Source organism: Mustela nivalis (genome assembly GCF_964662115.1).
Source record: "Mustela nivalis genome assembly, chromosome: 10".
Classification (NCBI taxonomy): Eukaryota; Metazoa; Chordata; class Mammalia; order Carnivora; family Mustelidae; genus Mustela; species Mustela nivalis.
In genome coordinates, this window is record NC_139029.1 from 100,791,847 (window position 1) to 100,817,147 (window position 25,301).

The window sequence follows — 25,301 nt, forward strand, 5'->3', positions numbered from 1 at the left end:
CATGGGACTGTGCTGTCAGTGCAGTGCTGAGGGCTGCACACAGGCAGCCAAGGAGTAGGTACAGAGGAGATGGGCCAGGCCAGAGTCTTAACCTCTCTCTGCAATATGCAGAAGTAGCTATGAACTCCTGGGCCAGGTGCTTTCAGGTAGCCCCATTCTTGTTCGTCACAGGACTGTCCTGGAAGTACCAAACATTTCTCTGGCTCAGCCTCAGCTGCCCCTGAGACATCAAGCCACACACATTCTCCTCTGTCCTTGAAGGACCAGCGGTAAAGCAGGACACCTGTTTGCTGACCAGCCTTCAGGCCCGGGCCTTTCAGTCCCGAGGGTTCATCTGCTGTGGTCACTTTTCCTCTCTGTCCCAGACTGTCCCCAGCTAATGAGCCCTTCCTGAAGCTCATAAAACTTTAGCCACTCAGTAGATTAAACTACTCCCAGGCTGGAAAAAAAAAGAATCTAAAAACCCAATACCTGTCTAAAAAACAACAATTCACACAGATGCCATCCATTGGCTTCTTGCTTTGTTTGGGTTGCCTTGAGTCACTTCCCAACGTGAAACTCAGAAAACTTGACGGAATTCCTTTCCCTGTTTTGCTAGCATGATTATGTGACTCTTCACCATCTTTCTAGAAATGGCAGCTTGGTTTGCTCTGACTGGGCCCCATAGCTGCTTTGCTGCCTCAGTCCCCTGGTCCTCAGCAGTGATGCCCAGACTTGTAGCTCCCACCTCTCTCTCCGCTGCCCTAAAAACTCTTTTCTGACTCTCTAGTTTCAGTGCTGTGGAAAGGAAAGCTCTGAACCGGTCCAACCCACATGCCCAAAGGAGCTTCTAGGGCCCAAGGTAAGATTCTCTGCCAGGGTCCCTATCCTACTTTCGTGTAAGATGGTTCTAGCCGGAGGCGGTGGGGGTGGGGGAGGTTGATGGGTGTGATCTAGGAGGCCTTCTCCCAGTGGCTTCTGTGCCTCAGCTCTCTTCTGCATAGAGTAGGAAGCAATGCTGAGTCCCAGTCTCCTGGTCCCCTGGGAAATGGTGGTATGCTGCCTTGCCCATAATGGTGCAAATGCTATGGCGTTACTTAAACTTGCCAGGTCCAAGGGTGTGTACCCTGAGAATGTCACGCAAGACCTCTCTGTGGCATTACTGATAAATGCTTGATTTATTAAGTGCTATGTGTCAGGCACTGTGCCTGTTTCTGAAAACTCCAAGATGAAGAATGTGGCTCTTGCGTCCATGGCCTCAAAGTCTAGTCAAGGGAGAAAGTTCTGTGCCTGGTCCATACAGAGTACAGTGCAGACAGGGGCATTAGGAAAGCTTCACAGAGATTGGAATCCTCAAGCTGCATTTTGACAAGGGACGGTCATCCCAGGCCGAAAGCAGCAGGAGCAGAGGTGCAGCCGAGTGGAACTCCAGGAAAATAGGGACTCTGGAGGGCATGGTAAGGGACATGCTTGGGGAGGTAGACAGAGGCCTGATTGTACACCTGGAAGTTTGGGAAAGGTGTTGCTTTTAGCAGAGGATTAACATGGTCAGTTTTGAGTTGTAGAAACAGTACTCAGGCTCCAGGTGTGACAGATAGATGGTTGGAGAGTGATGGAGGGAGGCCACTTCAGTGGCACTTGTGCATACCCTGGAAGGAAAGGATGAGGAGCTGATGCAAGTGTCGGGCAGTGGGAAGGGAGAGGAAGCAGCAGATTCCAGGATGTTCAGGGGTGGAATCCACAGACCTCTTGCATGTGAGGGGGAGTTGAGGGGAGGAAATTAAGACTTCAGACTTCTGTTTGGGCCGAATGGGTGGGTGGAGGCTCTGCTCTCCACAAGAGGTGAATACAGGGAGAGGAGCAGATCCTGGGGCAGTTTTGGTCAAGTTTGCTCTTTAGATGACTGTGGGAATTACACATAATCCGAGCTCAGGATGGGTGTAGGGATCCCAGCATGGCGGTGGTAGCTGAAGCCATAGCAGTGGAAAGGAACGCCCAGGGGGACTGTGTGGAATAAGGTAGAGGTGAGCTGACAACCCTGCCATTTACGGGGTAAGCAGGAGACTAGAAGCCAGAAGACTGTGGCCGGAGCAGTGAAGGCGGAGATGGTTTGCCCATAGAGTCCAGTGCTGGGATGAAGACAAAGAAATGAAGGCCGGAGATAACCTGTTGGATTTGGTCTTAGGAAATCGCTAAAGTTGTTTGCTCTGCAGTTTCAGGGAAGAGGTCTGGGAAAGAACAGACATAATGTGGGAGGTAATGGGGGGGTATGAGAATATGGGGACAATGACATGGATGCTCTGGGCATGCAGCTCTGAACGCACCGAGCTTGTGTCGTGAGTCAGGCATTGGACACTTACTGACTCCCCGCGAGTAGGATGGTGTGAATAAGGTAGAGCCACTGCCCTCACAGCTCTCCCCATCTGCTGGACAGGCCCGCAAGGGAGCCAGCTCCACCACCCAGCAGTGCATGAGTAAGGCTACATGAGGAGCACCACAGACTCAACAGGGGGCACGTGATCTGAAGGGTTGCGGGAGGCCCTCCCAATGTGATTCGTTTTTGTTGTCATTCAAATGTCATTGACATACAGTGTTAAATTTGTTTCAGGTGTATAATGATTCAATACTTTTTTTATTTTTTAATATATTGCTTTATTATTTTTTTTGCATGTGGTAAAATACATTTAATAAAGTTTGCCATTTTATTTTTTTATTGTGTTATGTTAGTGACCATGAAATATACGATTAGTTTTTGATGCAGTGTTCCAAGATTCATTGTTTGTGCACCACACCCAGAGATCCATGCAGTACGTGTCCTCCTCAGTACACACCACCAGCCTCATTATCCCCCCACCCCTCTCCCCTCTAAAACCCTCAGTTTGTTTCTGAGTCCACAGTCTTTCATGGTTCATCTTCCCCTCTGATTTCCCCCAACTCACACTTCTCTCCTTCTCCTAATGTCCTCCGTGTTATTCCTTAGCCTCCACAAATAAGTGAAACCATATGATAATTGACTCTCTCTGCTTGACTTATTTCACTCAACATCATCTCCTCCAGTCCTGTCCATGTTGATACAAAAGTTGGGTATTCGTCCTTTCTGATGGCTGAGTAGTATTCCATTTTTTATATATATGGACCACATCTTCTTTATCCATTCGTCTATTGAAGGGCATCGCTGCTCTTTCCACAGTTTGCCTATTGTAGACATTGCTGCTATGAACATTGGTGGCAATGCAAATTGGTACAGCCATTTTGGAAAAAAGTGTGGAATTCCTCAAAAAATTAAAAATAGAGCTACCCTGTGACCCTGCAATTGCACTACTGGGTATTTACCCCAAAGATACAGATGTAGTAAAAGAAGGAACATCTGTACCCCAATGTTCAATACGTCTGTACTTTACTCAGTGCCCATCACAAACAACTCCTTAATCCTCTTCATCTATTTCATCCAATCCCCCACCCACCTCCCCTCTGGCAACCACCAGTTTGTTCTCTATATCTAGGAGTCTGTTTTTTGTCTTTTTTCCCCTCTGTTTGCTCATCTGTTTTATTTCTTAATTTGCACATATGAGTGAAAATATATGGCATTAGTCTTTCTCTGTGTTTCTCTGCTTCACTCAACATTACACCCTAGGCTCATCCATGTTGTTGCAAATGGCAAAATTGCATTCTTTTTTAAGGCTGAGTAATATTCCATTGTGTATATATACTACTTGTTTATCCATTTGTCTATTGATAGACATTTGGGTTGCTTCCATATCTTCACTTTTATAAATAATGCTGCAGTGAACATAGGGGTGCCATATATCTTTTCAAATTAAAGTGTTTTTCATTGGGTAAATACCAACAGTGGAGTTGTTGGATCATATGGTATTTCGATTTTGAATATTTTGAAGAACCTCCATTCTGTTCTCCATCGTGGCTTCACCAGCTTGCATTTCCATCAGCAGTGCATAAGGGTTCTTTTTCTCCACATCCTCATCAGCACTTATTTCTTGTGTTTTTTATTTTAACCATTCTCAGAGGTGTGAGGTGGTATTTCATTGTGGTTTTCAATTGCATTTCCCTGATGCTGAGCGATGCTGAGCACCTTTCTCTGTGTCTGTTGGTCATCCCAATGTCTTCTTCGGAGAAATGTCTATTCAAGTCCTCTGCCCATTTTCTAAATGGATTATTTGGATTTTGGTGTGGAGTTCTACCAGTTCTTTAGATATTTTTGGATATTAACTCCTCATCAGATATACCATTTGTAATTGTGTTCTCCCATTCATAGGTTGTCTTTTCATTTTATTGTTTCGTTTGCTGTGCAGAAGGTTTTTATTTTGATGTAGTCCCAATAGTTTATTTCTGCTTTTGTTTCCCGTGCCTCAAGAGACTTATCTAGAAAAATGTTTTTCCAGCCAGTGTCAAAGGGATTACTGCTCATGTTTTCTTCTAGGAATTTATTTTTTCAGGTCTCACATTTTGGTCTTTAATCCATTTTGAGTTTATTTTTGTATATAATGTAAAAAAGTGGTCCAGTTTTCTCAGCACCATTTATTGAAGAGACCATCTTTTTCCCATTGCATATTCTTGCCTCCTTTGGCATAGATGAGTTGATCATAAAAGCATGGGTTTATTTTTGGACTCTATTCTGTCCCATTGATCTCTGTGTCTTTTTTTGTGTCAGTACCATACTGTTTTGATTATTGCATCTTTATAATGTATCTTGAAATCTCATACTGGTTTTTCTCTGGCTTTGTTCTTATTACTCAAGATAGCTTTGGCTATTTGGGGTCTTGTGTGGTTCGATAGAAATTTTAGGACTATTTGTTCTCATTCTGTGAAAAATATTTTGTATTTTGATAGGGATTGCATTAAATGTGTAGATTGCTTTTGGTAATATGGACATTTTGACAATATTTCTTCCAGTCTGTGAGCATGGAATGTCTTTGTGTCATCTTCAATTTCTTTCATCAGTGCTTTATAATTTTCAGAGTACAGATCTTTTATGTCCTTGGCTAAGTTTATTCCTAAGTATTTTATTATTCTGAGTGCAAAGGTAAATAGAATTGTTTTCTTAATTTCTCATTCTGCTACTTCAGTATTAGTGAAGTAGCGTAGTAGTGGTGAATTAGAAATGCAACAGATTTCTATGTACAGATTTTTGTATCCTGTGACCTTACTGAACTTATTTATCTATTCTAGTACTTTTCTGGTGGAGTTTTTAGGGTATTGCATGTATAGTATCATGTCATCTGCAAAGAGTGAAAGTTTTATTTCTCCCCTACCTGTTTGGATGCTTTTTATTTCTTTTTGTTGCCTGATTGCTATGGCTAGACTTCCAGTGCTATGTTGAATAAAAGTGGTAAGAGTAAGGAAAAAGAAAAAAGAAAAAAGTTGTTAAGAGTGGATATCCTTATCTTGTTCCTGATCTTAGAGGAAAAGCTCTCAGTTTTTCACCCTTAAGTATAATTTCAGCTGTGGACATGTCATATGTGGCATTTATAAGGTTGATGTATGTTCCCTCTACACCTACTTTGCTGAGGGATTTTATTGTGAATGGATGTTGTACCTCGTTAAATGCTTTTTCTACATCTATTGAGGTGATCATATGGTAAAACCTTTCTCGTATTGATGTGATATATTAAGTTGATTGAGTTATGAATATTGAACCAGCCTTGCATACCAAGAATAAATCCCACTTGATCATGGTGAATGATTTTTTTTAATGTATTGTTGGATTTGGTTTGCTGGTATTTTGAGAATTTTTGCATCTTTGTTCAACAGAGACATTGGCCTGTAGTTCTCTTATTTTGTAATGTCTCTGTCTGGTTTTGGTATCAATTTGGTATCAGGGTAATGCTGACCTCATAGAATGAATTTGGAAGCTTTCTTTCCTCTTCTACTTTTTTGGAATAATTTGAGAATAGGTGTTAACTCAGGGAACCTGGGTAGCTCAGTCATTTAAGGATCCGACTCTTGATTTTGGCTCAGATCATGATCTCAGGGTCCTGTGATCAAGCCCTGCATCAGGCTCTGTGCTGAGCATGGAGTCTACTTAAGATTCTCTCTTTCTTCCTCTGCCTGTCCCCCAACTCATGCAGGCTCTCTTTCTCTCTAAAAAAAGAGGGGGAATACTAAAAAAATAAAATAAGAATAAGTATTAATTCTTCTTTAAATAAGTGGTAGAATTCACTTGAGAAGCAATCTGGTACTGTACTTTTGTTCATTGGGATTTTTAAATTACTGATTCAATTTCATTGCTAGTATTCAATCCATTTAAATTTTTCATTTCTTCCTGATTCAGTTGTGGGAGGTTATATGTTTCTAGGAATTTGTCCATTTCTTCTAGGTTGTCTAATTTGTTCACATAACATTTTTCTTATTCTTTTATAATCCTTCATATTTCTGTGATAATTGTTTTTTCTTCCCTTTGTTACTGATTTTATTTATTTGAGTTCTTGCTCTTCCTTTTTTGATGAGTCTGGCTAAAAATTTATCAATTTTATTGATTTTTATCAAGAACCAGCTCCTGTTTTCATCAATCTGTTCTACTGCTTTTTTAGACTCTATTTCATTTATTTCTGTTCTAATGTTCATTATTTCCTTCTTTCCACTGGCTTTGGGCTTGGTTTGTTTTCTTCTTTCTAGCTCCTTTTGTGCAAGTTTAGGTTGTTTGAGATTTTTCTTACTTCTTGAGGTAGGCATGTATTGTTATATTCTTTGCCCTTAGAAAAGCTTTTGCTGCATCCCAAAGATTTTTAGAATGTTGCATAATCATTTTCATTTGTCTCCATGTATTTAATTTTCTCTTTGATTTCTTGGTTGACTCATTCCTTGTTTACTAGCATGTTATTTGGCCTCCATGTATTTGTGTTCTTTCCAGATTTTTCCTTGTGATTGTTTTCTGGTTTCATACCATTGTAGTCAGAAAATATGTATGATTTCAGTCTTTTTGAATTTATTGAGATGTGTCTGGTGGCCTAACATATGACCTGTTATGGAGAATGTTCCGTGTGCACTTGAAAAGAATGCATATTCCATTCTTATTGGATGGAATGTTCTGAATATCTCCGTTAGGCCCATCTGGTCCAATGTATCATTCAAAGCCACTGTTTCCTTGTTGATTTTCAGCCTGGATGATCTATCCATTGATGTAAGTATGGTGTTAAAGTCCCTTACTATTACTGTAGATCAATTTCTTCCTTTATGTGTGTGAATGGTTGCTTTATGTATTTGGGTGTTCCCTTGTTGAATGCATAAATGTTTACAATTGTTGTATCCTCTTGTTGGATTGTTCCCTTTATCATTATGTAGTGACTTTCTTTTGTCTCATATTATAGTCTTTGTTTTCAAGTCAATTTTGTCTAAGTATTGCTATCCCAGCTTTTTTTGCTTCCATTTGCATGGTAAAGTTTTTTCTACCCCTTTATTTTCAATCTGCATGTGTTTTTAAGCCTGAAATGGGTCTATTTTAGACAGAATGTAGATCGGTCTTGTTTTTATATCCATTTGGTCACCCTGTGTCTTTTGATTGGAGCATTTAGTTCCTTTACATTCAAAGTCATTATTGATAGGCATGAACTTACTGCAATTTTGTTACTTGTTTTATGGTTATTCTGTAGCTCATCTCTGTTCTTTTTTCCTTTTTGTTCTCTTCCTTTGTGATTTGATTATTTTCTTTCAGAATTTACTTTAATTCCTTTCTCTTTATTTTCTGCATATTATTACAGGTTTTTTTAAAATTTATTTATTTATTTTCAGCATAACAGTATTCATTATTTTTGCACCACACCCAGTGCCACATGCAATCCGTGCCCTCGATAATACCCACCACCTGGTACCCCAACCTCCCACCCCCCCGCCACTTCAAACTATTACAGGTTTTTGATTTATGGTTACCATTAAACTCATATAACATCTTGTGCATATAGCAGTCTATATTAAGCTGGTGGTCACTTAAGTTTGAACCCATTCTAAAAGCACTAAATTTTTACTTTCCCTTCTCCACATTTATATGATGTCACACTTTACATTCTTTTATTTTGTGAATTCTTTGATTTTTTTATAGATAAAATTGACTTTTCTGCTTTTGTGCTTTATTCTTTATTCTGCTTTTATAAGTGATTAATCTACTGCTTTTTAAAAAATTTTATTTATTTATTTGACAGACAGAGATCACAAGTAGGCAGAGAGGCAGAAAGACGGGGAAGCAGGCTCCCCACCAAACAAAGAGGACAATGCAGGACTTGATTCCAGGACCCTGGGATCAAGTCCTGCATTGATCCCAGGACTTGCAGACCCAGGACCCTGGGACCTGAGCCGAAGGCAGAGGCTTAACCCACTGAGTCACCAAGGCGCCCCTAATCTACTACTTTTATTATGTTGGTATTTACATGTTAAGTTTTTAGCCTTTCATAATTTTCTTACTCCTGTTTATGGCCTTTTCATACTACTTACAGAACTCCTTTTAATGTTCTTTGTAAGTCCAGTTTAGTGGTGATGAACTCCTTTAACTTTTATTTATCTGGGAAACTCTTTTTCTCTCCTTCTGAATGGTAGCCTTGGTTGATAGCTGATAGCCTTGGTTGCAAGCTTTTTTTTTTCATCACTTTGAAATGTTCATGCCTCTCCCTTCTGGCCTGCAGTGTCTCTGCTGAAAAATCAGCTAGTAATCTTATGGGGTTTCCTTTCTATGTAACTGTTTACTTTTCTCATGCTGCTTTTAAAATTCTTTTTTTTTATTATTAACATATAATGTATTGGGGCACCTGGGTGTCTCAGTGGGTTAAAACCCCAGTCTCATAACATATAATGTATTATTTGCCCCAGGGGTACAGGTCTGTGAATCATCAGTCTTACACCTTTCATAGCACTCACCATAGCACATACTCTCCCCCAATGTCCATCACCCAGCCACCCTATCCCTCCCACTCCACCCCCCAGGAACCCTCAGTTTGTTTCCTGAGATTAAGAGTCTCTTATGGTTTGTCTCCCTCCCTGGTCCCATCTTGTTTGATTTTTTTTCCCTCCTTACCCCCCACAACCCCCCGCCCTGCCTCTCAAATTCCCCATGTCAGAGAAATCATATGATAATTGTCTTTCTCTGATTGACTTATTTCACTTAGCATAATACCCTCTAGTTCCATCCACATCATTGCAAATGGCAAGATTTGGGGGTTTTGATGGCTGCATTGTATTCCATTGTGTATATATACCACATCTTTTTTGTCCATTCATCTGTTGATGGACATCCAGGCTCTTTCCATCATTTGGCTATTGTGGACATTGCTGCTATAAACATTCGGGTGCAGGTACCCCTTCAGATCACTACATTTATATCTTTAGGGTGAATACCCAGTAGTGCAATTAAAATTCTCTATCACTTTTTTTTTTTTTTTTTGCCATTTTAATTATTATGCGTTTTGGTGTGTATCTCCATGGGTTCACCTTGTCAGGTGCTCTTGGTGCTGCCTGGACCTGTTTCCCCAGATTAGGGAAGTTTTCAGCTATTATTTCTTCAAATAAATGTTCTTCCCCCTTTTCTCTCTTCTTCTCTGGTATTCTCATAATGTGAATTTTATTATGCTTGATGATGTCATTGAATTCCCTTAACCTGTTCTCATTTTTTATTGTTCTTTTTTCCTTTTTGCTATTCAGCATGGTTGCATTACATTACCCTGTTTTCCAGCTCCCTGATCCATTTTTCTGTTTCTTCTAATCTACTATGGATTCCTTCCAATATATTTTTAATTTTGGTTACTGAGTTTTTCATCTTTGATTAGTCTTTTTTAAATTTTTCTCTTTGTTGAAGATTTCAGTGAGATCCTCACTCTTTTCTCCAGTTCAGTGAATATAGCCATTGCTTTGAATTCTTTATCAGGAATATTGCTTATCTACATTTCAGTTCATTCTTTTGCTGTGTTTTTGTCCTGTTCTTTTATTTAGGGCATCTTCTCCTAATGGTGTCTAAATATTTGTGTTTGTATCTATGTATCAGGAAAGTCAGTTATATCTCCTGACTTTGAAAGTAGTGGCCTATGAGGAAGAGGTCCTGTGGTACCCCACAGTGCAATGTCCCCTGTTCACCAGGACAAGGAGCTTAAGGGGTGTCTTCCATGTGGGGTGCATAGGCCCTACTATTCTGGCTGAGCCTTGTTTATCTTCAGTCCAGATGACTACAGTGGCCCACTTTGCCTATGGTGGGCAGGATTTGCTCCCTGTGTTGTTACAGGACCAGTCTGGAACCACAGTGGGCTTATTGTTGGGCAGTGTCAGCAGTCAAACCAGATGTCTGTCCTCATCTCATCTACTGCAGCTGTGGTCATACCAAAGTGCAGAGCACTATGTCTGCCTTATATCCTAAAAGGCTTTCATTTGTGGGTGAGAACTCTAGTCAGACCAGATGTCTGTTCCCAATCCATCTGCTGATGCTGCAGGGACCATGAACTACAGGGCTCTCTTCCTTTGAGGTCCTCAGGTCGTTTTTGTTGGTGGGCAGGGCCAGTAATGAAATCAGGTGTCTGCCCCCAGTCTGTCTAGTGGAGCTACATATGCACTGATTGGCAGAGCTCTCTCTCTATCTAAACTGCCAGTTATAAAGGTTTGGCTACTGGGACTACAGTTGAAATGGTGTGTATGGTTATCTTCCCCCCTTCCCATGGCAGGAGTCACTTTGGAGCAGTGGCATCCCTGCCTGGGCTGATTGCAGGTTGAGATATGACAGGAGCCACTCTGGAGGGACTCCTGCCAAGTGGAGCTAATTGGATGGGGTGGACCCAGATCCACAGGAGAACACGGAGGCAGGCAATGTACTGTTAGCAAACTGGATGGCAAGTGTTCTCACTGGTTCTTGCAGGTACCTAGGTATCTAGGTATTTAGGCTGGGGAGCAGAGGGGAGAGAAATGGTGCCCACCAGGAATTTGTTCTTGGAAAAGTCTCCTGAAGCTCTCTGCCCCTCCAGCTCATGTTCTGAGATGTAAATAAATCTCCTTCCCATATACCCAGGTACTTTTCAAACTGCTGCTTCTACGCTGGATCTCAGTAGGCCTGTTTGCTATGCGGGCTCTTTAAGAATAGTGACTCACTTCCCTAGCACCCTCTGGCTCTCCTAGAGCAGAGCGTGCTGCTTTTTAAAGTTCCTGGTGTTAAACCCCACTGATTATTAAAAAAAACTCTCAAAGTTAAAGCCTTCTGGTTTTCAAAGCCAAGTGTTATGGGGACTTATCTTCCCAGTGCCAGTCCCCTGTGCCTGGGATGTATGTTATGGGGTCTGTCTCTCTCCATTCTCTGTGCTTGCAGTACCCCTCCTGCTTGTGGTTAAGACTAACCATCCCAACTGCATCTCTGCCCTCCCTACTTTTTTCAAGGTAGCCTTCTCTCTATGATTAACTGTGGAAAGTCTCTTCTTCTAGTCTTCGGGTTTTCTGGGTTGGTTGCCCTGATGTAGCTGTTATCTAGGTGTGTCCGTGGGAGGAGGTGAGCTTAGGAACATTGTACTCTGCCATCTCTCCAGAAATCCTTTCCCCTGATGTTATTCTTAGGATGAGTTTTAAAGGATGAATTGGAGTTTAGCAAACAAAAGAGAAGGGTATTCCAGGTAGAATGGGTGGGGTAAAGCATGGAGGCAAGAGAAGGTAGTTGTATCCAGAAAAGTGCCAGTGGTGGGGAGTGACTAAAAGCTCAGATGCCTGTGGATATGAGTCCTTCAAGGAGGAGATGCATGTCCTTGAAGGGCCTTAAATACTCCTATGAAGCCAAAAGTCTAGGTTATATGCTGAATGCTTAGGAAAGCACCACAGGTAGAATCTGGGGTGGGATTTGCATTTTCCTGAGTTTGCTGTGGCAGCAGTTTGGGGAATAGATGGAAAATGAATAATCTGGAACCAAGGAGACCAGTTGAGAAGGCTGCTATCTCACGGTCAACCAAGAGATGTTAACTGTTAACAAGCTGGACTGAGCACCAGGAGTGGAGAGAAGGGCATTTAGAAAGTAAAATCTGCAGGTCCTGGTGACTAGACCAGTTAGATATGAAAGAAGAGGGGTCGATACCAGCTGAATAGATGCTATCCTTTATTGAACTGAGGAATAGAAAGAAGGAAAAATTTTGGAGAAAAGAAAGTGAGTTCAGTTCTTAACATGGTAATTTTGAGGAGCCAGTGGAACTTCCAACTGGAAATGTCCAATAGATAGTCAGAAAATGTAGTTTGCAGCACAGGAGAAAGGTCTGACTGTCAGTATTTTATGGGAATCTTAAAGCTGTAGGTAAGAAATTGATCCATTAGGTTTGGAATAAAGGACAAGAAGAGAACTCCAGGGAACAAGAGCATTTAAGAATAGGAAGAGAAAGAGCTGTCAAATAAAGAACGTATTAAAAATAAACACACATGTGACAAGACATATGCTGTGGGGAGGGAATGGTCACCAGAGTCAGGTGGTCAGGTGCTGCCACTGAGGTCAGCTCAACATTTGTCAATAACTACCTTATGCCTGGCACTGCAAATACAAAGAAGAATGATACAAAGTCCCTACTGTCAAGGAATTTGCAGTTTAACAGGAAAGATATGCACAGAAATGAATAAAGTGCAGGAACAGAAGTATGCACAGAGTGTATGAGTGCTATGAAAACCCAGTGGGTTACTTAGGCCAGAGGCTAGATGAATCAGGGGAAAGCTGATTGGAGCAATGATGTCTCAGTTAACTCTTCAGGTGTGAGAAGTAACTATGGAAGCATTAGACAGCAAAGGGTAGGGGGACATCTCTCTGCAGAGGAGCTAGCATAAGCCATGGGACAGAAGCAGAAAATATGATGGTTTGTGTAGGGAACTAAATGTCCAAGGAGGTCCAGTAAGATAACTACCAAAATATTGATAGGATTGAGCATTGAAGGTGTCTTCATGTCAGGGACAGAGTGAGGACAGAACCCATGCTGACTGAAATGAGAGGTAAGGAATAAGGGTGCTCTTTCAAGTAGTCTTGGGGCAAAGGACAGGAAAAGAGAGTTCAGAAAAGATGAAATCCAAATTACCATTAAACATATAAAAATGCAGGCAATTAATAGCAATGTTTTTTAAAAAATACCAATTAAAGACCTGTCATTGTTTAACCTATGAAATTGGCTAAGTTCTTTTTTCTTATTAATTATATATGATATTGGCAAAAATGATCTAAAATGAATTTTTTCAGAGATATTGGTATAAAATTTTTAGAGGTCATTATGATTGCAAAATTTGTAAGTTAAGAGAGTTTCTTAGGGGGCAGAGTAGGAAGACTCTGGCCTGACGTTGTTTACTGTTAGCTATCACCCACATCCAAGTCAGTAAACTGGAAAGCAGTCCAAAAACTGAAAAAATGAACTTCACAACAAATATAGAAAGGCTGCATCTGAAGGGTTAGGAAGGTCAGAAAGGCAGAGGGAGGCTGCCAGCAGCAGGGAGGGAGCTCCACGTACAGAAAGGACAGAGAAATGAACTCTTGCACCAGGGAAGACTAATCCCCATAATGTTTGGTTTAAAAACCAGAGAGGCTGACTTCCTGTGAGTTTGTAAAACCTGTGGAACTTGGAGCCTGGAGCTTTAGAAGTCAGCTGACTCAGCACTGGGCAAGATGGGAGAGTTAGAGATAGCTGCGTCACCACCCTTAAAGAGCAGCCTATATGGAGAAGCAACAAGAAAATAGCAGTTTACACAGTTCCAGAGGCAAACAGGAGACAGATCTGTTCATACTGATTTCAGAGCATGTTGGGTGACTTTGAAAATAAAGGACCTGGCAGGTGCCATTTTCCTCTATCACCCTCCAGCATAAACCCAGTGTCCCCTGCATGAAGCAGGACAGCACAGATACTTGCTACCTCACCTTCTAGCAGTGTACCACGACCATAAGATCTCTTGAGGACTCACCCACTTCAAGCCTGCTAACCTTGGCTCTGGACAAATTTTGTTAAAGCTGCCCACACTACTACCCTACCTTCGAGTGCCCAACTGCTGCACCATATCCAGATGAGTGTCCCTAGCCACTGTCATGTGACAAGTCACAACTGCATACTAAGCCCAGCTTCATACTCCTGACTGCCCTGGCACATAGCCCCCAACTCCCACAATGCTTCAGGGGTCTAGCATAGGTCTAGTGGCCTGATGCACATTTTGCTGTTAACCCTGCTCCGAATTTCCCTGGTGGGCATGCATACTCAGAGCTGGCTTCCCTGGGTCCCAAACACCACAGAGAGCAAGCACAACACACAACAGGCAGAAAGTCAGTGCAGATGATTGCATGGAAAGGAAAAGTGACTCGGACACAATAACAGCATAAGCAACATACATAGGATACTCTCCTGAAGTGCCTGTTCTTTTTTTATGAAAGAGCAGTTTCAAGAACAGAAGACACAGTTGACTTTCTTAACGCAGAGAAACAGACAGAGAGAGGCAGACAAAATGGGGAAGCAGAAATTTATCTCAAATGAAATAAAGGACAAGACCACAGCTGGAGATCTAAGCAAAACAGATATAAGTAACATGCCTAGTGGCATATTTACAGTAATAATCATAAGGATACTCACTGGACTTGAGAAAAGAGTGGAAGACCTGAGTGAAACCCTTAGCACGGAGATAAGGAAAAATAGAGCAGAGATAAAGGACTCCATAAATAAAATGAGAAACATGCTTGATGGAATGAAGGGCAGGATCAAAGAAGCAGAGGAATGAATTAGTAACCTAGAAAACAGAGTAATGGACAGTAATGGAAAGCTGAATAAAAGAGAAAAGAATTATGCAAAATGAGAATAGACTCAGGGAATTGAATGACTCCCTCAAATATCATGCCATTCCTATAATAGGAGTCCCAGAAGAAGAAGAGAGAAAAGGGCAGAAAATTCATTTGAAGAAATAATAGCAGAAAACTTCCCCAATCTGGGGAGGGACACAGATACCGAGATCTAAGAGACACAGACAACTCCCATCAAAATCAACAAAACAGACAACTCCCATCAAAATCAACAAAACAGATCCACATCAAGACATATTGTAACTAAACTGGCAAAATATAGTGATAAAAAATGTTAAAGCAAGACAACAGAAGTCAGTACAAGAGAAAACTCATAAGACTAGCAGGAGATTTTCCAGCAGAAACCTTCCAAGACAGAAGAGAATGGCATGAAATCATCCAAGTGCTGAATGGGAAAAAATCTTCAGCCAAGAACACTCTATCCAAGAAAAAATACTCTATCATTTAGAATAAGAGAGATAAGGAGTTTCCATGGGTGGGGGGAACACCTCACAAAAACAGGAGTTAATGACCACTGAACCAGCTCTTCAAGAAATATTAACAGGCACTCTTTGAGTGATATAGAGAGACCAAAATTGACAACACAGAGGTAGGATATACAAAATGAATAAAAATGAATATTTCTGTAAAAAAATCAGTCCAGCAACTCACACTAAAAAAGGATATAAAATATAATAATAACATATAAAAACATGGAGGACAAGAAAGAACAATCGGTTCAAACTTAAACAACCACCAATTTAATATAGACTGCTATATGCTGAAGAGGTTCTGTACAAACCTAATGGTAGCCATCTATCAAAAACCACTAATAAGTATGCAAAGAATAAAGAGAAAGCTAAATATATCACTAAAGAAAAACAGCAAACCATAAAAGACAAGAAAGTTTCAGAGAAAATCTTCACAAGGAACCACAAAATAAATAATAAAATGACAATAAATACACATCTATCAGTAATTATCTTGAATGTAAATAGACTAAATGCTCCAATCAAAAAACAGAGTGACAGATGGATTAAAAAAACAAAACCCATCTATATGTTGCCTGCAAGAGGCTCATTTTAGACCTAAAGAGACATGCATATTGAAAGTGAGGGGACAGGGAAATGTCCAGCATACAAATGGATGTCAAAAGAGAGCTGGGGTAGAAATACTTAAATTGGACAAGCTAGATTTTAAACCAAAGACTGTAGCAAGAGATGAAGAACGACATTATAGTATAATAAAGAGGACTATCCAACAAGAAGATGTAACAATTGTAAACATTTATGCTTATAACAAGGGAACACCTAAATACATAAAACAGTTTAAAAAACATAAAGGAACTAATCAATAAGAATACAATAGGAGGGGACTTTAACATCCCACTTACAACAACGGACAACTCATCTAAACAGAAAATGAACAAGAAACAATGGCTTTGAGTGATACACTGGACTAGATGGACTTAACAGATATATTCAGATCATTCCATCCTAAATTTGTTAAAATACAACAGGGAACATTCTCCAGAATAGATCACATATTAGCCCACAATAAAAAGCCTCAACAAACTGAAGATCAAAATCATACCATGCATATTTCTGACCACAATCCTATGAAACTAGAAATCAAGGATAAGAAAAAATCTGGAAAGACCATAAATACATGGAAGTTAAATAACATGCTACTAAACAATGAATCAGTCAAGTGGGAAATAAAAGAGGAAATAAAAAAGTACATGAAACAAATGAAAATGAAAACACAATCGTCCAAAACCTCTGGGATGCAACAAAAGCAGTTCTTAGAGGGAAGTTTATAGCAATACATGCCTACCTCAAGAAGCAAGAAGAATCTCAAATAAACACCTAACCAGACACCAAACAGAACTAGAAGAAAACAAAGCCTAAAACCTAAAGCCAGCAGAAGAAAGTAAAAAAAATAAAGATTAGAGCAGAAATAAATGATATAGAAACTAAAAACAACAATAACAACAAAACAATGGAACAGACCACTGACACCAGAGCTGCTGCTTTGAAAAATCTAAAATGGATAAACTTCTAGCCAGACTTATCCAGAAAAAAAGAGAATGGACTCATTTAAGTCAGAAAAGAGGGAGGAGAAATAACCAACACCATAGAAAAACAATCTTAAGAGAATATTATGGAAAGCTATATGCCAACAAACTGGACCATCTAGAAGAAATGGATAAATTCTTAGAAACATATAACCTCTCACGACTCAATCAGAAAGAAATTTTTCTTAAAATGTGAAAAGACTGAATACTAACAGTGAAATTGAATCAGTACTTTAAAAACTCCAAAAAATCCCCACAAAAATCTAGTACCAGATGGCTTCACAAGCAAATTCTACCAAACATTTAAAAAGTCAATACCTATTCTTCTTGAATTATTCCCAAAAAACAGAAAAGGAAAGAAAACTTCCCAATTCATTCTATGAAGTCAACATTACCCTGATACCAAAACCAGATGAAACACCATCAACAAAGAGAACTTCAGGATAATATGCCTGATGAACATTGATGTAAATATTCTCGACAAAATACTGGTAAACCAAATCCAACAATACATTTAAAAAAATCACTCACCGTGATCAGCTGGGATTTATTATCAGGTTGCCGGGGTAGTTCAGTATTCACAAATCTGCATCATATCAATAAGAGAGAAGATAAGAATCATATAATCATTTAATCAGAAAAAGCATTTGATAAAGTATAAAGTCTATTCATGAAAAAAACCCTCAACAAAGTAGGTTTAGAGGAAATATAACATAATAATGGCCATATATGAAAACTCACAGCTAACACACTCAATGGGGAAATACAGACCTTTGTCTTAAGGTCAGGAACAAGACAAGGATGTCTGCTCACCACTTTTATTCAAAATAGTATTGGAAGTCCTAGCCACAGCAGTCAGACAGCAAGAAATAAAAGGCATCTAAATCAGTAAGAAGCAAAACACTCATTAATTGCAGATGACATGATATTATATATAGAAAAACTTTCAAGTCTCCAACCAAAAAACTGCTAGAACTGATAAATTCAATAAAGTCTCAGGATACAAAATGAGCACACAGAAATCTGTTGCATTTCTACACACCAAGAGGAATGCAAATCAAAACTACAATGAGATATCACCTCACACCTTTCAGTATGGCTAAAATAAACAACACAAGAAAGAACAGGTGTTGGTGAGGATGCAAAGGAAAAGGAACCCTCATGCTCTGTCATTGGGAATGCAAACTGCTGCAGCTACTGTGGAAAATATTATGGAGGCTTCTCAAAGAGTTAGAACTACCTTAAGATCTATCAATCGCACTACTGGGTATTAACCCGAAGAAAACAAGAACACTAATTCAAAGTGATGTTTATTGTACCATTATCAACAATAGCCAAAATATGAAAGTAGCCCAAGTATCCCTTGACTGAGGAATGAATAAAGAAGATACGGTGTATACACACAGACACAAACACAATGGAATATTACTATGCCACTAAAAAGAATGAAATTTCTCCATTTGCAGTGACGTGGATGGAGCTGGCGAGTATAAAGCTAAGTGAAGTCAGAGAAACACAAATACCATATGATTTCACTCATGTGGAGTTTAAGAAACAAGCAAAGGGGAAAAAAAATCCAAGAGACAAACCAAGAAACAGACTCTTAACTAGAGAGAACAAACTGATGATTACCACAGAGAGGGGGGTGTGGGGTTGGGTTCAACAGGTGAAGGGCATTTCAGAGGGCACTTGTGATGAGCCTGGGGTAATGTATGGAAGTGTTAATTCTACACCTGAAACTGATATAACACTGTACATTAAGTAACTGGAGTTAAAATTTTAAAAGAAATTTAAAGACAAGTGAGTTAAGTATGTTCATGCCCTCTGATTCAGAAATTCCACTTTTCAATTTATTTTAAGGAAAGGAAATCAGAGATGTGGTATCATTGCAGTGTTATTCATAAGAATAGAATACTGAATTGGCCACTAATATGAAAAAATAAGGGATTTTTCTAAATTATGTACTATCTTATGATGAATTATTTTACAATCATTAAAAGTCAGTATTTCAAAGAATTTTTAAAAGAAAGTAGTTTTTGTAGTCATAATTTTAAGTCTAAAAAGCACATAGTTGGATATAAAGAATGAACTAAGTGTGTGTTTGTGTTTAAGAATATACCAGGGGCGCCTGGGTGACTCAGTCAGTAGAGCATCTGACTTCAGCTCAGGTCATGGTCTCGAGGTCCTGGGATGAGCCCCCCATTGGGCTCCATGCTCAGCAGGCAGTCTGCTTGTCCCTCCCTCTCTCTCCCTGCACCTTCCCCCTGCTTATGCTCTCTCTCACTCTCTCTCTAATAAATAAAATCTTTAAAAAAAAAAAAAGGGAAAGAGAGAGAAAACAATATACCAATAAGGGTGGCTGGCTGGCACAGTTGGTAGAGCTCTGGGGTGTGAGTTCTGGGTTGTAAGTTCAAGGCCCACATTTAGAAAAATAAAATCTTATTTTTCATATTTAGAAAAATAAAATCTTAAAAAAGAAAGAATATACCAGCATTGTTAGTGATTACCTTTAGTGTAAGAATACAAAAATGTCTTGTTTTCTTTTCTTTAATAATCTGTAGTAGTTCCCCCTTAGCAGCGGATATGTTGCAAGACCTCAGTGGATGACTGAAACATGAATAGTACCAAACCCTATATACTGTCTTTTCTCCTATACATAATATCTAAAGTTTAACTTATAAATTAGGCACAGTAAGACATGAACAATAACAAATAATAAAATAAGCAATCAATAATATACTGTAATAACAGTTATATGAATGTGGTCTCTTTCTCACTTAAAATATCTTGCTATACCATACTCACTCTTGTTCTTGTGATGATGTGAAATGATAAAATGATGAGATAACTAGGTCATTGAGCTACTAATGACCTAACAATATGTTAGGAAGATCATCCGTTTCCAGACCCATGGTTCACCAGGGGTAGCAAATTGCAAAAGCAAAACCACAGATAAGGGAGAACTACTGAATTTCCCAAATTTCAACAGTAAGCAAAAATAAGCCATATTTATCTTAAAAAAAGAAGCTAGTGTGAAAGCAAGGCGGGGGGGATAGGGGCAGAGCGAGAGGAGGACAACACTAGAGGGGATTGTTTTGTTTTAGACTGAAATACACGGGCGTGACATCATATGATGAGTGGACATGTCAGTGGAAAAGTAGAGGCTGAATGTATGGAAGACAAGAAGATAACTGACAGCACAGGCTTCCTGGGGCGATAAGAAGGAATGAGGTCTGGCTCTAGTAAAAGAGTTAACTTTCAACAGAGAAGGGTACTTCTTTGACTTTATGAGAGAGCAGGAAGTAAGGAGCAGAGCTCCCTTGTTGACTTTGCATGCTCACTGCCTTCAACACTGCCTGGCCCTGAATGGAGCATGTACGTTTATAGGTGAAGGAGAAGAAGCCTGGAGGATTTACTATAGGTTTACTCCCATTTTCTCCAGTGAGAGAGCTGATATCTAGTATATCAGATATCAGATATTTTTATTAGAATGTATTATAATGTATTATTTTTTGTGGTCTATATCCTTTTCTAAGCTGTGAGCTCCCTAAGGGCAGAAGAAATCATGTATCTCCATACCTACTATATCATTCCAGTGACTGACTGATGCAATGTAGATGCTCAAGAACAGTTTGTTGAATGAATGAATGAATGAATGAATGAATGCAGTATGATCGAAGACATAAGAATAGTGGTAAGGGTTTCATATAGCTTATGTGAGTGTTAAAGGGAGTTGACCAGTGACAAGTAAAAGGACCTGGGCAGCCTAAAGACAAAATTGCATACCTCTGTGCTTAAGAGGATTTCAAATAGAAACTGGAGAAACTAATAATTACAAATGGTCTGCTCTGTTCTTTGTCCAATAACCCCTTTTCTTTGAACCTGCCCTGCACACGTCTCTATGGGGCAAATGAAATGATAGAGATCCATGCAGCCCAGCCATCATAGAAAAGAGTGGTCCTCTAACTGCTAACATTCAGTTTTCCTTTGTTTAATTTGAACCTGTACAGACTTTTAAGCCTCTTACTAAGTAATACCTACCTTGCATAGTAAATTGGACCAAGTATGTAAAAAGTCTTTTAAGTTATTAATGACAACACAAAAGCAAGGGACTACTATTTGGGGGATATTTTACTTATTTTTATATGCTGAAAGCAAGAAGATGCCCCAAATTTTTAAATGCTTCAGGTCCTAGAATAGCTTCCTCCAGCCAGGTTTTAGGTTCTGAAGCAGTCGTTGGCCTAAATAGGAACATTCCACCAAAAGGAGAGGATTATATTTTTTCCCCAATACACACTTTCGCTTTAAGGTTATCAGAATGGTGCTATCTAAGAGAAGTGGTTTAAATGTGAGCAGAAGCTGACACGGATTAACTTTAACAGAATGCTATAGAGAAGGAGAGGGTTGCATCAGAGTGATAATTCACAGATACCATCATTTGTTATTCCTGACTTTTTTTTTTCCAAAACAGAATTGCATTGATGAAATTGAGGCCATAATCAGTGTTAAGCTCCAGCTCATCGGAATTGTTGGTATTGGGATTGCAGGTCTCACGGTGAGAAAGTTCCAGAACTTACCTTTTTTGCTTTCTAAGAAGCCTTTGCATCTTATTTGTCTTCAAGTGTGTTACGGCAGTATCTTAGGAGAGATTTCTCATAAAAGACAGATGGTTGTTGACAAGACATCTTCTAAGAACAAAGCATTTGATTATCAATACTCAGTTCTCTCAAATATACCAATTTTTTTTTTTAAGATTTTATTTATTTGACAGGAAGAGAGGCAGGCAGAGAGAGAGAGGAGGAAGCAGGCTCCACATGGAGCAGAGAGCCCAATGTGGGGCTCGATCCCAGGACACTGGGATCATGACCCGAGCTGAAGGCAGTGACTTTAACCCACTGAGCCACCCAGGTGCCCCTCAAATATACCAATTTTAACTTGAACCTAATTATGACCTTGAGTTTATCATTGCAATAACTTCCCACATTAAGACCAGCAAGCTTAAACTAGACAAGTGATTTCCAATTCTGGGTCTCTTCTTACTGTTAGAAATTTAAAATAACCCACCAGGTAAATCTCTTTCACCTAGGATTTGCAGAAGTAGTGTAGTGTAGTGAATAATAGTGCAAGCTCTGGCACCCTGGTTTGGGTTCACCTCCTAGCTCCACTACTTACAAGCCCTGGGATCATGGGAAAGTTTTTTAGTTTCTCTATTCCTCACTTACCTCATTTGGAAAATGAGGATTTTAATGTACCAACCTCCTAAGATTGTTGTGAGGATGAAATGGGATAATACATGTAAAGTACTTGTAGGCACTAACTCATATGAAGTGTCTGGAAGATAGCACTCAACAAATGCTAGCTCTGGACATAATCTGAGCCCTCTCAAACCCAGAACCCAGACAAAAGAATAACATGCAGAAGTGGGAAGCATAGTGCATCCGGGCACCTGCAGATGGCTCTGGGCCTCCAAAGTACACAAGCGTGCAAGAACTGGTAGGGGCCCACAGGACATCACAGGAGCGGCAAGAGAGGACAGTGAGTAGGGTGTGAGAGTCCGCAGAACTGTGGTCTTTGTGTGCCCATTTGAGGGATTGGGCTCTATCCTTAAAGTAGAAGGAAGCCACCAAGGGATAGAAGGACCTGTGTTGCCGTGTGGAGGTACCGTGTGGAGGTAAGCTGGAGGGAAGCAGGATTTGAGTCAGACTAGTAAAGTGGTGATTTCCACCGTCCAGGGTTGAGTCATAATAGCTGATGCTAAGGTAGTACTTACCCTCTAGTTCTGTATGTAGGTGAATTCATGGCATCACCTAAGGTGGGGGTGAAGGGAATTGCAAGGAAAATCAAGGAATTGGCAGCTTTCCAGGACACACAAGCACTTTCCCTCTCTTCTGTATTTAGAGTGCGGCCGGATGGGGCCGCAGGTGAAATACTATACTGAGGGCCTCCCAGCCCAGGGACATCTCTCAGGCCCTCCTCACCTGCTCTGGGGCTAGCCTGCTCACTGTTCTGTGGCTTCCTGAGAACAATTTTGAGGCAGAAGATTTGAAAATGGGCTGCATAATAGAGGTAACAAAGAGACACCCCTAACAATTCCATCATCTCAAAGAGTGAGCATCGTAGAGACAGTCACCCGTACTCATGACAGTGGAAGAACAGTGCTAAGAAAGTTCTTTTCTGAGGGGATCCCTTTAGGGTACAACCCAGACAAAGCAAGTGTTGTATCCAACCTGACAACCACACTAGCGGGAAAGGCCCTCTATTGGTCATCTTGAATCCGCACCCCCAGATCTGATCCTTTTGTAACTCCTTTCTTCTTAAGGTAAGAGTTGCAATCAGTGAGCCAGATGTCCTGAGGTGTCTCCTCTGCCATACACTGCTACTGAGTTCTGGCAGCCAGGAGCTTAGAGCCCTGCTCCAGGCTGCTTTTACTTAAGCCTAATTTCTCCCTTCCATATAGCAGATAGTACATGGCTTTTTAAATTGAACATGTATAGATTCTAGTCTGATGAAGGATGGATTAAAGAGAGAATCCTAGGGTAATGGTACAGATTTCTTTAAACAAACATTGACAGTAGTTTATAAACATTGCACCCGCTGATAACATTCTATAGGGTCTAGGAAATTGTTGGGGAAATGATTGAGAACAAGAAAGATCTTTTGACATCCTTCTATTCAAACTATACCAATGGCTACTGAATTTGCCAAGTATTTGGCTTTTCAAAGAATTATCCAAGAGGCAGAAGACATCAGTAATACCATAGTTCTAACACCTTAGTTTATGCTTTGGGCAAACTATTGAGTTAAATAGTGAAGCATCATTTGTACCTTAAAATGGAGCAGGAAAAATGAAAAGATGCTCTACTTTGTAATATGTGTTGCATATTACACTGTTGCATATTCACTGTTGCAAAAGTTTAGAGCTTTTCCAACAACAGGAAACTCTTTAGACCTAAGTGTAAACAACTAAGAGTTAACATGCTAATATGGAAGTCTTTAGCCAGCAATGATAATTAAGTAGTATATATAAAAATGTCACTTACAGTCAGTAATTTTTGGCTTTAATTATTAGACACCCATGCAGTTTGCTTTTCTTTTTTTAAAAATCAGTTTCTATTGTTTGAAAGTCATTAACAAGTGGTTCCTTCTGTTTTAGATCTTTGGCATGATATTCAGCATGGTGCTTTGCTGTGCAATACGAACCTCACGAGATGTGATATGAAGCTACTTCTACATGAAAATTGCAATCTAGAGCTTCCATAGAAATGTCACCGGAAGTGTCTCCTGACTCATTTTTAATATTCAAAGGACATTAGGATCTAAAATAATATGCTGTTAATTGTACATTTGCACATGTATGTATGTTTGGCTCATTACTCATTTACTCCTTGAGTGAATGCTGTGTGTGTTGACTGAGATTCATGTGTGATCTGTGTGCTTCTGGTGTATGCATTGTACATAATGAAATCTGTTTTGCTGGAAATTCCTGGTTCTTACTATATCAGAGGAATGATCTATTTGACTCTGAGAAAAAGATCATCAAATTTTGATAAACTTTAAAAACTTGGCTATTTAGAAGAAATGATAATGGATCATTTTCCCAGATTCTAGCCATAGAAAGTTAGATACAGAGAATTCAGGATTTCTGGTTAACGTAAGCAATAAGCTACAGGACTTGAGAGATCATGGTGTAGGACGCACTGACTGCATCTGAGTTAGGTGTAAGGGTTTCCTGGGATTTTTTTATATACATACTCCCCAGAACACAGTAAACCACAGTTTTAGAACTAAACATGTCTGTGAGACTAAATACAGCATGGAAAATCTAATTTGAATAAGTCATACTTTCCTAGTATTTAAAAACAAAAAACTCCCTCTGGAAAGAGTGGTCACACAGACAATCATGTGCCCTATAAAAGTAGGTGTTTTTAGGACTTAAAAAAAAAAAAACTTTTAGTAACTTTTTAAGGATATTTTTTGTTCTTATATAAATACATTTAAATATTACTTTATAACTTTCTTTTTCTGACTCTGCTCTGAAGTACAGCAGCCCTCACCTGAGCAAAAGGGCTTTTATCTCAAACTTTTCCATGTTTCTTCAAATATGCAGACAGAAAGACTAAAGCAAGAGCTCTGGCAGTTGCAAATAGTGGGAAAGAGCATTTTTACTGGCACTGTTATCTCTGAAATACCTCATAACTTGAGTTTACATATTTTCCTAATTTTTTTGTATTTTTCTTATTCACCTAGAGAACTCTTTTTCATGGATTTTGACCTATAGTTTTTACCACTTAAGCTAAAACAAAATCCTTCCTAATTCAGATATTATATCAGAAGCATCCCTGGCCAAAGAAAGAAAGGCATCTACTACTGTTGTGTGCACACAACAGAAACAAGCTAAGAAAACTAAAATAAAACCCACAGAACAGAAATGGTTTTTTCTGTGTAAATCTCCTTATAAAAATAAAATTTTCATATTCTTTATGGTCTTGATGCTTCAACTGAGGT

At 39.6% G+C, this 25,301-nt stretch overlaps 1 protein-coding gene across 2 annotated transcripts in view; it reads left to right on the forward strand.

Annotated features, from left to right (window-relative positions):
- Positions 1-24,142, forward strand: part of TSPAN2 (tetraspanin 2) — a 60,556-nt gene extending 36,414 nt beyond the window's left edge. The window contains exons 6-8 of one of the 2 annotated variants that reach the window (XM_082684996.1): positions 770-841; positions 21,268-21,351; positions 23,950-24,142. In XM_082684996.1, coding sequence (XP_082541122.1) covers positions 770-841; positions 21,268-21,351; positions 23,950-24,015 — 222 coding nt within the window. In that variant the 3' untranslated portion in view covers positions 24,016-24,142. The remainder of the gene's footprint in view (positions 1-769; positions 842-21,267; positions 21,352-23,949) is intronic. The other variant, XM_082684997.1, reaches the window with a different exon arrangement.
- Positions 24,143-25,301: the final 1,159 nt, after the last annotated feature.